Here is a 12,073-nt window from a genome sequence, read left to right as displayed (position 1 = left end):
TCATTTATTTGTTTGATTAGAATGGAATTGGGTGGTGTTTACTGTTTAGGGATTGTTAGTTGAGGAGAAAAGCAGGCTGGGATCGACCCCTCCGAGCTGCCACAACAAGTGCAACAAGTGCCACCCATGCATGGCGATTCAGGTGCCCACCATGCCAAGCAAAGTCCCAGTCCAGCCTGGTTTGAGTCGTTTGGCCCAACCTGCTCCCATGAAGCTCTTTGACGCATCACCTCGAGGCAACAAGTACACGAATTACAAGCCTTTGGGTTGGAAATGCCGCTGCCAAGACCACATTTTCAACCCCTAGCCAAAGTTGCAAAGCAAGTTTAATTTCATGAAAAAATGGAGTACTGTGTAGGTTTTGTAAACTGCCGTTGATCCTCATCTCTTCCGGGTTTTTTTCCCTAGCTATTTGAACTATTTTAGTTTTGTTTAGGAGGAACACTAAATTCATTTTCTTTCAAAAATAGGACATGTCAATGGTGTTGGCATTAACCGTATACACTGGAATTTTATACAATGTACAGAGATTGCAACTGACCTTCTGAATGTGAATTAAATATTATGGTCCTTTCTGTTCTTCCGGTATGTAATTAAGCCATCAATTGTTATCATCTCTAGTACCTTTGCAAGGGGATCTTTTAGTTGATATTGCTCCTCCCTAGCAACATGTGATGTTAATTTCGTAGGAAAATAGTACGAAGCAAACAAACATTACGCAAAGAAATAACAAAGCAAAATACAAGAGTTTTGTATCAAGACGACCATGAAATCTGTTCGAGTTTAAAACATAATTTCGAGGTTTAAAATAAAAAAGCTTTCACTGATCGGAAGTGGGGGAACTGAGGCAACTCCAATAGAGAGAAATCGACATTTTTGAGTTGATACTGCTTGTTTACTGGAATTTTTTGCTTTCTGATATTGCAGTCTCGTGCAGTGTCTCCAAGATCCATTTTTGTTGTTGTTGTTGTTGTTGTTATCATTTCCTCTTGATTCATCATCATCTAGGGATTTACATGGCCCATCACCCATTTCAGGGTCTACCCTCTGCCATCGTCTGATTTTCATAGCAATCCCTATCAATTTGATAAAAATGCCTCTGCATCTAAATTCGTGACGCTGTGCAGTTGGAATTTACTTTTGGGATATGGGTTTCTTTTCTATTTTTGTGACTCGGTTAAATGAACGCTTTCCTTAATTGTCTCCCAACACCAGCAGCATCGTCAGTGGTAGATAGACGTATCTAGTTTGAACTCTCTGGTCTTGTTCCCTAAAACTCGACTCGGAGAGAGCTTTGTCTGCGCATATTCCAAACTCCCAACATAATCTTTTTATGAGTAAATTTTCATTCAACTAAAATAGAGGTAATGGAAGAATGAATCGGGTGCCCAAAATTAGCGCTTTCAATGCTAAAGTGCAACGGACCAATGGTTAGGGACCTTCTTCATTGGTTGCCAAGGAGGGAACCATCTGATGCTTTTTGCTAATATATAACAAATCGACTACTTGCGATCAAAGGTCACAGCCCAACTGGAGTACTGCAAGCTATTTTGATGATTATGTATGTTACTTATCACCTCACACCACTCATTTTATATATTTTTAATATATTATTTTTAACTTTTTAATTTATTTAATTCTTATTAAACTAATTGAGTTGCTTCTTATTTTTCATATATCACATATTTGTTATAAAAAAAATTAAAATAAATATGATATATAGTGCGTAGAAATGAGAACTAGAATTATTCTCTTTGAAAGCGATTCAGCTAACACGTTCACTGTCCGTAGCATTTGTATCCGTTAAAAGTAGAGGCAGTGCCCCAAGGCCACATAGCCATGGCGTGCAGGATAACGCTCCCCCGCACCACTCTCTCCCCCTCTCCCTCTTCTTCTTCTGCCCCTAGCTTTCTTCCTCCTAATCCTCTCTTCCATGTCACTACTCTTCGGTTTCGAACCCTCCGTAAATGTTTCCCCTTCGAGAAACCGCTCTCGGTCTCGGCTTCGGCTTCGGCTTCGGCATCATCGACTTCTAATAGTCTCCGAGCTCTGGTATTCGACTGCGACGGCGTGATACTCGAGTCCGAGCACTTGCACCGCCAGGCCTACAATGACGCCTTCGCTTACTTCAATGTCCGTTGCCCTTCTTCCTCTCAATCACAACAGCCTCTATATTGGGACTCCGACTTCTACGACGACCTCCAGAACCGCATTGGAGGCGGCAAGCCCAAAATGCGATGGTCTCTACCTTCTCTCTCTCTCTCTCTCTCTCTCTCTCTCTCTCTCTCTCTCTCTCTCTCTCTAATATATATTTTACAATATTTCGGTTTTTTTTAGTTTGGTTGATTGGTTTGGGGTATGGGATTGTGAAGGTACTTTGGGGAGAACGGGTGGCCATCGTCGACGATACTCGAGAAGCCTCCAGAGGCGGATGAGGACCGAGCCAAGTTGGTCGATACTCTTCAGGTATGGTATTTTTCCCTCTTTTTTTAATTACTCTATTACTTATGGCTGCTGAGAAAAAGTGAGGATCCTAAATGCATGAGCTTTTATATTGAGAATGAGAGAAGCTATTAAATGATCTTGAAGCCTGCCTCAACTTGTGGGAAAAGAAATCTGAGTTATGAAATGAAGTAAGAAGTTCAATCGATGAATCTTAGAGTTGCAGTTGCCTTAGTTGAGTAAATATTAATGGCTTGGCAATAAAACCTTCCGAAAAACTTTACTCGATTTATTTCTTTTTTCTGAATAAATTTATAGTGAGAATATGTGAGTACTTTATCATATTACTCTTATTTTCCATTAAACTTGAATGGAGAATAAGCCTTGTAGTTCAACAAGATCTAGAGATTCCTGAATGATTTATTTATTACCACGAAGTGGACTTATAGAAATGGATTTTGAAATAAAATTGGATGCCTCCAGTTCAGAATCTTTCTGCATGAGGTGGCAACTCATTCCAAAGCGTTTATACATTGTCAACGGAATTTAGTCTTCTCTATTTCAAGAAGGATAGTCTATAACATAGAAACTCTAGCTTTTGAAATTATCCATTGAATTTCAGTTCATCTATAAACATCCAACAAATAACTGGTAAATAAGTTAACAGTTTCATACGTTGTATAGATTCACTTGAAGTTCAGTTTGATGCCATATTGATCCTTTTATGGTTCTGTAGGATTGGAAGACTGAAAGGTACAAAGAAATAATCAAATCTGGAACTGTAAGGAGAAATTTTACGTTTCTTGTACTCTAATTTTCTTGTTGTTCTCGTTTTATTATCTAAGCTGATGGGCAACTAGAAAATACAGACTGATATTGTTTTCTTTAGGTGGAACCTAGACCTGGGGTTTTGAGATTGATGGATGATGCCAAGGCTGCTGTAAGATAAATTTACCATCTAAATGCAATTGTGTTTGCATGTTATATTGAACTCAATGCATTTGCATTTTCTTGATCTGTAATTGGGTTCCAAGATCATCTGTTCTCATTTTACGCATAGGTTTAATTTCTTAGTCCATGTATTCTAGATTTGTTCTTTTGCATTTGCTTTGTCCTCAGTATGAGCAACTTCTGTGCTAATTCTAGTGATACCTTCTTTTCTGCTCACTGTTGTTGTAGGGTAGAAAATTAGCTGTTTGCTCTGCAGCAACTAAAAGTTCGGTTATACTCTGTCTCGAAAGCCTTATAGGATTTGTAAGTTGTTTTTTTAGAATTTATGTCTTGCTATAGTTTGTACTTTTCTATTTCAGAAACATGTATTCATCTCTCGTGTTTTCCTTATCATAGGAGCGGTTTCAAAGTCTTGATTGCTCCCTTGCGGGTATGTTGTCCATTTTTGAAATGGAATATTCAATGTGTTTTGGGCATATTATACCTGAGAGACTTGTTGAATGTCTGTATAATTCATCCTCGTATGCATGTGACAAGTGCATAAGAGCATCCATGTAAAGCACTTGGAACTCATTCACACTTTTGTTGTTCACTTTGTGTTATTGTTAGTTATTCTGCACCTGTGTCTTCAAAATTTTTTCACTCCTTTTTGTTTGTTCAAGTCTATTAGCAAAGCAAGCATATTTCCCTTTCATTTCTATTTGCTTACAATTCTAGTCCATCTATATAGATTTGATAATATTAAATTTAATGGCTTGCAGGGGATGATGTGAAGGAAAAGAAGCCTGATCCATCGATTTATCTGACAGCTTCCAAGGTAATTATTGCGATTCTGCTTTCTATTGCTTGAAATATATCGTGACCATAACTGTAAATTGATATACCTTGCAGAGGCTAGGCATATCACCTCAAGATTGTTTGGTGGTGGAGGATAGCATTATTGGACTACAGGTAGATCTTGTGATTTGTAATAATCAGTTATTTTTATCTGCTTGGAATGAGTAGTTTACAGTTTTAGAGTATCCAATCCAAACGTTAAGGCTAGTGGGTAGATATGGCCAACAAGTACATACCCATAATCAAACACAGGCTATTGAATCATTGATGCTGGATTCCTTTACACTCCCTCTCATGTCCAGGCTCAACTGACACCAAAATCAAAACAGAGTCAACAATCCAAGTGAAACCAAAACAAATACAAAAGCATGGCTTATGCTCTGATGATGTTAGAACATCCAATCTAAAAGCTTTTAACCAATAAGTGGCGTGCCTCAACAGGTACAAACCTTCATTAGCATTGAAAGAACAGTTAAAACCTCGGAGAACAGTGAACTCTATTGTATAATTATCTCTTATGTTAATGACTATTACTCTTTCTCCTGGTTCCATTGATTTACCCCCAATTTTGAAGTAAAAAACTATATTTGCAGGCAGCAACAGGAGCTGGAATGTCGTGTGTGATTACCTACACATCTTCAACAGCTGACCAGGTCCGACCTTTCCCTCTTTAGCTCTTAAGCAAAGAAAATTACAGCCATGATATTCTACATATGCTGGAGGTTTATAGCGAGATAGTTGTTTCACTAGATCATGACTCACTCGGTTTTTTTTTTTTCATTTAAAGTAGGATTTTAAAGATGCAATAGCCATCTATCCGGATTTGAGTGATGTCAGGTATGGTATTACATTTATCTATAGTTGAAATTGTTTGGTTATTTCACCTGACAGCTTACATAGGTTACAAACTATCCATGTAGATTGAAAGACTTGGAGTTATTACTTGAAAATGTTGTCCCTGCCAGCTAGAGAATGCATCAGGTTTTCCTCGTCTTGTGAGGTTGATAATTTTGGCTGCAATGGATGTTTCCTGTTGCATTTGTCTTTTTGTTAAAATTACCCTTTTGATTTACCCCCTTCCTCCGAAAAAAAAAAAAAAAATGCAAGGTAAAGGTTGGTTCAGAATCTATTCTCCTATTGAATTACCAATTACCACATCGTGAAATGATGTGATTGTAAGCCTTAGGCTCTCTCCCTCTCCCTCGCTCTCTCAATCCAAGAAAATTGTTTGTTCCATAAAGAGATCTCATAAAATTGAAGTTCACAACCGAATGTAACTTGTTGTGTAAATCAAATTGTGAAACTCTTTTTATTGTAAAGAATATCTAACGTATCATGTCTAGCCACATTAGTTTGTAAACTATGCTTTTGTGAGATCTTTTGGTTGTATGGACGACTGTTTTAAAGAAACATTTAAAAGGTTCAATCTGCAACCACATGTATCCAAAGCCTGTCATGTGTTATAGCTAGAACATATGGGACAGTTTTAAAAAGTTCTCCATTAATTGCAAACTTGTTAAGGTCGTTATTTCCTAACTGCTTTTCTGTTGAGAGGGGGAGAACCATTTGAAGGAAAAGTAGTCATTTTGGTAAAGAGGGGAGGGAGCCATTGACCTGAATTAGGCCATGGAACCCTCAATCATCACTTTCAATTATCTCCCCCTCTTGGTAGAAATAAGTAATTGAATTGAGAATACAACAACAAAAGAACCTAGTTCTGTATAGTAGCTGCATGTAAATGATTACTTCCTTGCTGGGGCAAGATCATAAGAAACTCTCTCAAACCATATAATTGGCTTCTTTCCTTAATTGTAGGATTGATAGTCTTCCTTAATTTTTTATTTTTATTTATTTATTTATTTTTTGAGGGGTCTGGTCTGTTTTTGTCTTTCAATGGGATGGTAATTAGTAACCCCAAACTGGGAGAATATAGTTTTCTTTCCCAAGCATACCGCCTGACAGTTTGGAATTTTTTATTCTATCTATAAAAAGTAATGTTATATATAGTCGTAGAATGTGCTAATGCTACGCAATTATTATTATTTTTTAAATGAGCATCTATTATTAAAAAATTAATTTTTTTTTTTTTTTATGTAGATTTCATATTTACTCATTTTTTTTAAAATGGATTGTGTGACTCTTACGTATTCTATGATTGTAAATATCATTTTTTTATATCAGAATATTTATTCTGAAGAAACTGCATGTAACTTATATGTAGGGCAATATAGGTGGCACACTCTCAAAGTTATTGAAAGATTAATTCTTCTTTATTTGTTTTACTTTGGGGATACATATAAAACAGCCGGCCGAAGATTCTGATGATTTCGATGGCCAATGCCTAGAACGTATAGACTGTCTGCATGCATGCCGCATGTATGTATGGGCTGGGGCCCGGCTGCCCGGGGGGTGAAAATTACAATATTTGATTCATACTAGCTAGCTAGCTAATAAATATATAAATGTAAATAGAAGAATTAATAAAATATTAATTGGTATGCAAGTAGATGATGAGGATGTAATGTTAAAACAGCCGCCCGTTTCTAGATTCTCATAATTAATTATTATATGGTTTGAGTTCGATAATCAAAAAAATAATTATGTACAATTCCCTTTATAATTCGTGTTAATTGTATTATAAGTCTCAATTAAGTTCCAACAATGTCAAACCAGATTTGATTTATTATATATATGTAACACATTAGAATACAAGTTTAATTGTTTGTTTTTTTGGTTGTGGCTCAGATTATCTGAGATTATTTCTAAGTGAAACCTTCGTACAGCAATGTACTACCTTGTATTTTCGTTGAAATAATCGCAGGCCATGCTATATAGGTTGTATTAAATGGTCACAGAATATATACCAAAAGCTAGCCGGTAGTGGTAGTGGTAGGTAGCCATGGCTAATGTCCAATACTATTTCCTCTGCTTCCTTCTCTGTTTAGTCTCCACCTTCCTGCTCAAATCCTTTCTGGGCAAGCCCACCAAGTCACATCTCAGCCTCCCTCCCAGCCCGCTAGCCCTCCCACTCATCGGTCACCTCCACCTCCTCGCATCATACCTCCCAGTATCCTTGCATAACCTCTCCACCCAGTACGACCCTCTCTTCTACCTTCGCCTTGGTGCTTCTCAGCGCATTGTTGTTTCATCGGTCTCTGTGGCAACCGAAATATTCAAAACCCAAGATCTTACTTTCTCGAATCATCCGGAACTAGGTTTCACCGATGAAATGCCATATGCAAAGTACGGGTTTTTCAGCGCCCCGTATGATGATTATTGGCGATTCGTCAAGAAGCTGTGCATGACCGAACTGCTCTCATCCAGACAGTTTGAACGCTCACGGGGTGTACGAGAAGAAGAACTTATCTGGTTTTTGCGTAGTGTTCTCGAGTGTGTTGAGAAGAAAGAGGCTATCGACGTAGGTGCTGAGCTAATGAAGTTTTCAAATAACACTCTATGCAGGATGGCTATGAGCACAAGGTGTTCGGAGAAAGGTGATGAAGCTGAGGGGATTAGGGAGTTGGTGAAAGACATATTTGATGTGGGTTCAAAGATGTATCTTGGGGATGTGTTGGGACCCCTAAGAAAATTGGCTTCCTGGCTTTATAGAAAGAAGGCCATAGATGTGTTCGTGAGGTTTGACAGGCTTTTGGAAAGGATGTTGAAGGACCATGAAGATGAGGGTAAGAAGGGAGAGCATGAAGATTTAATGGATATTTTATTGAAGGTACATAAAGATGACAAAGCTGAGGTCTAGATGACCAAAACCCATCTCAAGGCTTTAGCTGGAGTAAGTTTTTTTTGGGAATTTGGACCTCCAAATTCACCTCCCTAGGATCTACCCTTTACATGAATAACAAGAAAAATAGAGAAATAATAACAACATAAGAAATTTACGTGAAAACTCCAAAATAGGAGAAAAACCACCAGATCCAGAGAAGAAAATTCACTATGTGAAAAATTGTTACAATCACACAATTTTTCTCCTCACCACACCTACAAAGCTACCCTACTAGTAAAACTTTAACTTTACACCTCTTCCCCTTTTACAAAAGACTAATAGAGAAATTTAACTAAAGTCAAAAGTTACTAGATAAGCTTTCAACTGGTGCACTTAAACTAAGAGGCTAAGCCTCTTATTTATAACCTAGCCTAATGCATATTGGTTTACATCCCACCAGTGTGGAACTAAAAAAAAGACATAAAAGTCAACAATCTCCACCTTATGACTTTGACTGGTCCCACAGCCAAGCTCCACCTCAATGAAGATCTTCATAACTTCCGTTATCATGCTTCACCATAAAAGCATACTCATTCAGAATAAACAAATTCCAAGCATTTCACTTCGGCCCATGTCGAAAAACAATCTTGCTGAAAATTATGGTGTAACTTCTACGTTTGGCTCTCCTGGAAGTTCATCAGCCATCGACATGAATTTCTACCACACACCCTGCATCAATGCCAAACCAATGCCTGTGTACAAACTTGTGGACCCACTAATATTAACACATCCTCTATCATGGCAACTTTGAGAATTAGCGGCATGCCATGAGGATGTACATGTCTCCTTTTAAAGATCAAAATCTTCTATGGAGAGAGACACAATATTAGCATCATTTTCAGTATCTCCATTTACTGACTTGGAGCCATTTGCCGAACCTGCTCCAGTTCTTGGACAATTTTTCTTGACGTGCCCAGATTGTCCACACCCCCAGTAGACTACTTTTTTCTTCATGAAGTTCTTCATCTTCCCATTTCCAGCTGCTACCATCGCTAAGTTCTCAAGTGGAACATTACTTCCACTACTTAGTCTTCTCTCTTCAGAAAAGATTTTACTGGTAACCTCTGAAAAAATTATTTTTTCCTTTCCATGTATCAAAATAGGTTTCATGTGCTCATAGGAAGGTGGAAGAGACCAGATGAGTCTCAAGGCTTGATCCTCATCATCAATTTTAACTCCAATAGCTTCTAGTTCAGCGACAATGCCATTGAGAACGCTTAAATGATCTGAAATAGTTGTACCTTCACTCATCCGCAGTGTATGAAACTGCTTCTTCAGGTACACACGATTTGAGACGCTCTTCGTCTGATACAACTCTTCAAGTTTTTTCCAGAGTTCCTTTGCCGTAGATATTTCATGCACATTTGCAAGAACATTTTTGGTTAGGTACAGACGTATCGCACTTGCTGTTCTCAAATCCAGATCCTCCCAATCTTCATCGCTTATTTTAGATCTGCTCCTTTCACCAGTCACACTAGTACTAGTATTGACTTCAGGTGTTGGTCTGCCCTTCAATGCCTTGTGTAATCCTGATTGAATCAAGACATCCTTGACTTGTACTTGCCACAAGCCAAAATTGATTCTCCCATCAAATTTCTCCACCTCAAATTTTACAAGATTTGAAGGCCTTACTTCCTGACATTACTTTGATGAATTTACTATAGAAATGAATAGTACCTCACTAAGTCAGTTCCCAGCAAAAATTGAAGGGTCACAATAGACACACTTAAAATTTCCAGTCTCCTAGACAGAACCTCCTTAGATTGTACGTATTCACACTACCACACAAAAACTCCACCCCACAAAAAGAATCTAGTGGCTCTGATACCAATTGTTGGAAATTTGGACCTCCAAATTCACCCCCCTAGGATCTACCCTTTGCAGGAATAACAAGAAAAATAGAGAAATAATAACAACACAAGAAATTTACGTGGAAACTCCAAAACAGGAGAAAAAACCACCAGACCCAGAGAAGAAAATTCACTATGTGAAAAATTGTTACAATCACACAATTTTTCTCCTCACCACACCTACAAAGCTACCCTACTAGTAAAACTTTAACTTTACACCTCTTCCCCTTTTACAAAAGGCTAATAGAGAAATTTAACTAAAATCAAAAGTTACTAGATAAGCTTTCAACTGGTGCACTTAAACTAAGAGGCTGAGCCTCTTATTTATAACCTAGCCTAATGCATATTGGTTTACATCCCACCGGTGTGGGACTAAAAAAAAGACATAAAAGTCAACAGTTTTTGCCTGTCTACTTTAATTCAGTATTATTATTATTATTATTTGTTAATTTGTTTTGTTTGTAAAGAGTGCAATCGATCAGAGTTTGGTTTTAGGTCTTTTCTCAAACCATTCATGCTAAATTGTCCATTGATAAACCATGCATGCATGTTGCCCTAAAAACTAGAACTGATAACAAAAAGGAAATTTAACCATATTATATTAATTAACTTGGTTATTTAATATTTATCTAATATTTTTTCAAGTTCTTTGAAAGATTTGGAGAAAGAAGAACTTTATTGGAATGTTTTTATACCACACACCAGCTACATACGTAGCATAATTTGATTTAAAAATTAAATTTCAAAAATATTTACATTAATGTCTTGGAAGAACATGCAAGAATATGCATACTTCAAACAATTTCAAGATCTTAATTAAAAATGGTCCTATATAGTTCTAGAAATTTTGTATTATACATTAATTAACATACGTACGAATGAATATAGTGATAAAATTGTTTGAGAGGTCGATGTTGATATAAAGAGTTTTTTTTTTCCCAAATGTTCTTAGAGTGATTAGGATCAATATATATATATTTATTGAAACTTATATCCGTCCTGAATGGGCGCTAGCTTGTGTATTACGGTTACATATCAAGATCAAGATAAAGATCAAGCTTAAGATAAAGACTTACTTCTAGATCAAGATAGAATTCCTTCTTTATAGGCAACGGATGTAATTTGTATTTGATTTGGACTTAGCAACATATACATATAAACACCTTTATAAATATAAATGTAAACCACCAAAACAATTACGGTGGTTTTTACAAAACCTTTACATGGTATCACATAGCACTTTTTCGGATTAACATCCTCGATCCCATGGCCTCTGTCAACCCCACTCTGCCTTTCACCTCCATGGTTCATCTTCTCACCATAAAATTATCATCTTCCAACTATCTCCTTTGGCGCACTCAAGTCTTCCCGCTGTTGTAATGCCATAATCTTCTCGGCTATGTTGATGGTTCACTTGCCGAGCCCTCTTCCACCATCGTTTCCGGTGACTCTGTTTCACCAAATCCCAAGTTGGCCGAATGACATTGTACAGATCAGCTTGTGCTTAGTCTCATATTCTCCACCTTAACAAAGGAAGCCATGTCTGTTGTCGTTGGCTTACCCACGTCCCATGCAGTTTGGTATTGGCTAGAAAATACCTTCAGCCATCGATCGAAGTCTCGAGAGCTTCGACTCAAAGATGACCTTCAGACCATGAAAAAGAATGATAAAAGTGTTCCTGAGTTCTCCTAAGATTTTAAGGCACTTTGTGATCAACTTGCGGTAATGGGACGTTTGGTTGATGATCTTGACAAACTCCACTGGTACTTATGTGGTCTCAGCTCATCTTTTTCTAATTTTTCAACCACTCAATTGTCTCTATCCCCCCTCCCTACCTTTGATGACATTGTGCCCAAAGCCGAAAGCTATGAAATTTTTGTTCAATCATTGGAGTCGACTCCCTCTTCGGGCTCCACTACTGCTGCCTTCACTGCATCTCGTACTATCAAGACTGGTTCACATGCAGGTGGATGTGGAGAAGGTCGTTTCTCTTGTGGAGGACGTGGTCGTGATGCTCACCATAATCGAGATTGCAACCACCAAATCCGGTGTTAGATCTGCCGTGGAGAAGGTCACTATGCCTCATCATGTCAAGATCGTTATACTTGGCCTTTCAATGCTGCTAACTTGGTCGAGGCCTTCACCTCTTGTTCTCTTAATGATGGACAAGATTCTAATTGGTATACGGACAGTGGCGCTACTGCTCATATGA

At 37.7% G+C, this 12,073-nt stretch overlaps 2 protein-coding genes across 4 annotated transcripts; both read left to right on the top strand.

Moving 5' to 3' along the window:
* The first annotated feature begins 1,762 nt into the window (after positions 1-1,762).
* Positions 1,763-5,576, top strand: LOC122303641 (haloacid dehalogenase-like hydrolase domain-containing protein At4g39970). Of its 3 annotated transcripts, none has more exons than XM_043115507.1 (11): positions 1,765-2,240; positions 2,373-2,466; positions 3,179-3,223; positions 3,332-3,382; positions 3,622-3,696; positions 3,790-3,823; positions 4,155-4,210; positions 4,285-4,344; positions 4,824-4,883; positions 5,018-5,067; positions 5,151-5,576. In XM_043115507.1, the coding sequence occupies exons 1-10, from the start codon at positions 1,840-1,842 to the stop codon at positions 5,018-5,020; spliced, it is 879 nt and encodes a 292-aa protein (XP_042971441.1). In that variant the 5' UTR covers positions 1,765-1,839; the 3' UTR covers positions 5,021-5,067; positions 5,151-5,576. The 3 variants fall into 3 exon arrangements, with proteins under 3 accessions (XP_042971442.1, XP_042971441.1, XP_042971439.1); XM_043115505.1 differs by having other exon boundaries at positions 1,768-2,240; positions 5,021-5,067; XM_043115508.1 differs by lacking the exons at positions 4,824-4,883; positions 5,018-5,067; positions 5,151-5,576 and adding an exon at positions 4,533-4,717 and having other exon boundaries at positions 1,763-2,240.
* A 1,553-nt stretch (positions 5,577-7,129) lies between these two features.
* LOC122304582 (cytochrome P450 705A22-like) lies at positions 7,130-12,073 on the top strand. The gene is made up of 2 exons (XM_043116845.1): positions 7,130-7,957; positions 11,828-12,073. The coding sequence occupies exons 1-2, from the start codon at positions 7,130-7,132 to the stop codon at positions 12,071-12,073; spliced, it is 1,074 nt and encodes a 357-aa protein (XP_042972779.1).

Source organism: Carya illinoinensis, chromosome 3 (assembly GCF_018687715.1).
Source record: "Carya illinoinensis cultivar Pawnee chromosome 3, C.illinoinensisPawnee_v1, whole genome shotgun sequence".
Classification (NCBI taxonomy): domain Eukaryota; kingdom Viridiplantae; phylum Streptophyta; class Magnoliopsida; order Fagales; family Juglandaceae; genus Carya; species Carya illinoinensis.
Note: the sequence above shows the minus strand (reverse complement) of the source record. Positions and strands in the feature narration are given on the sequence as shown.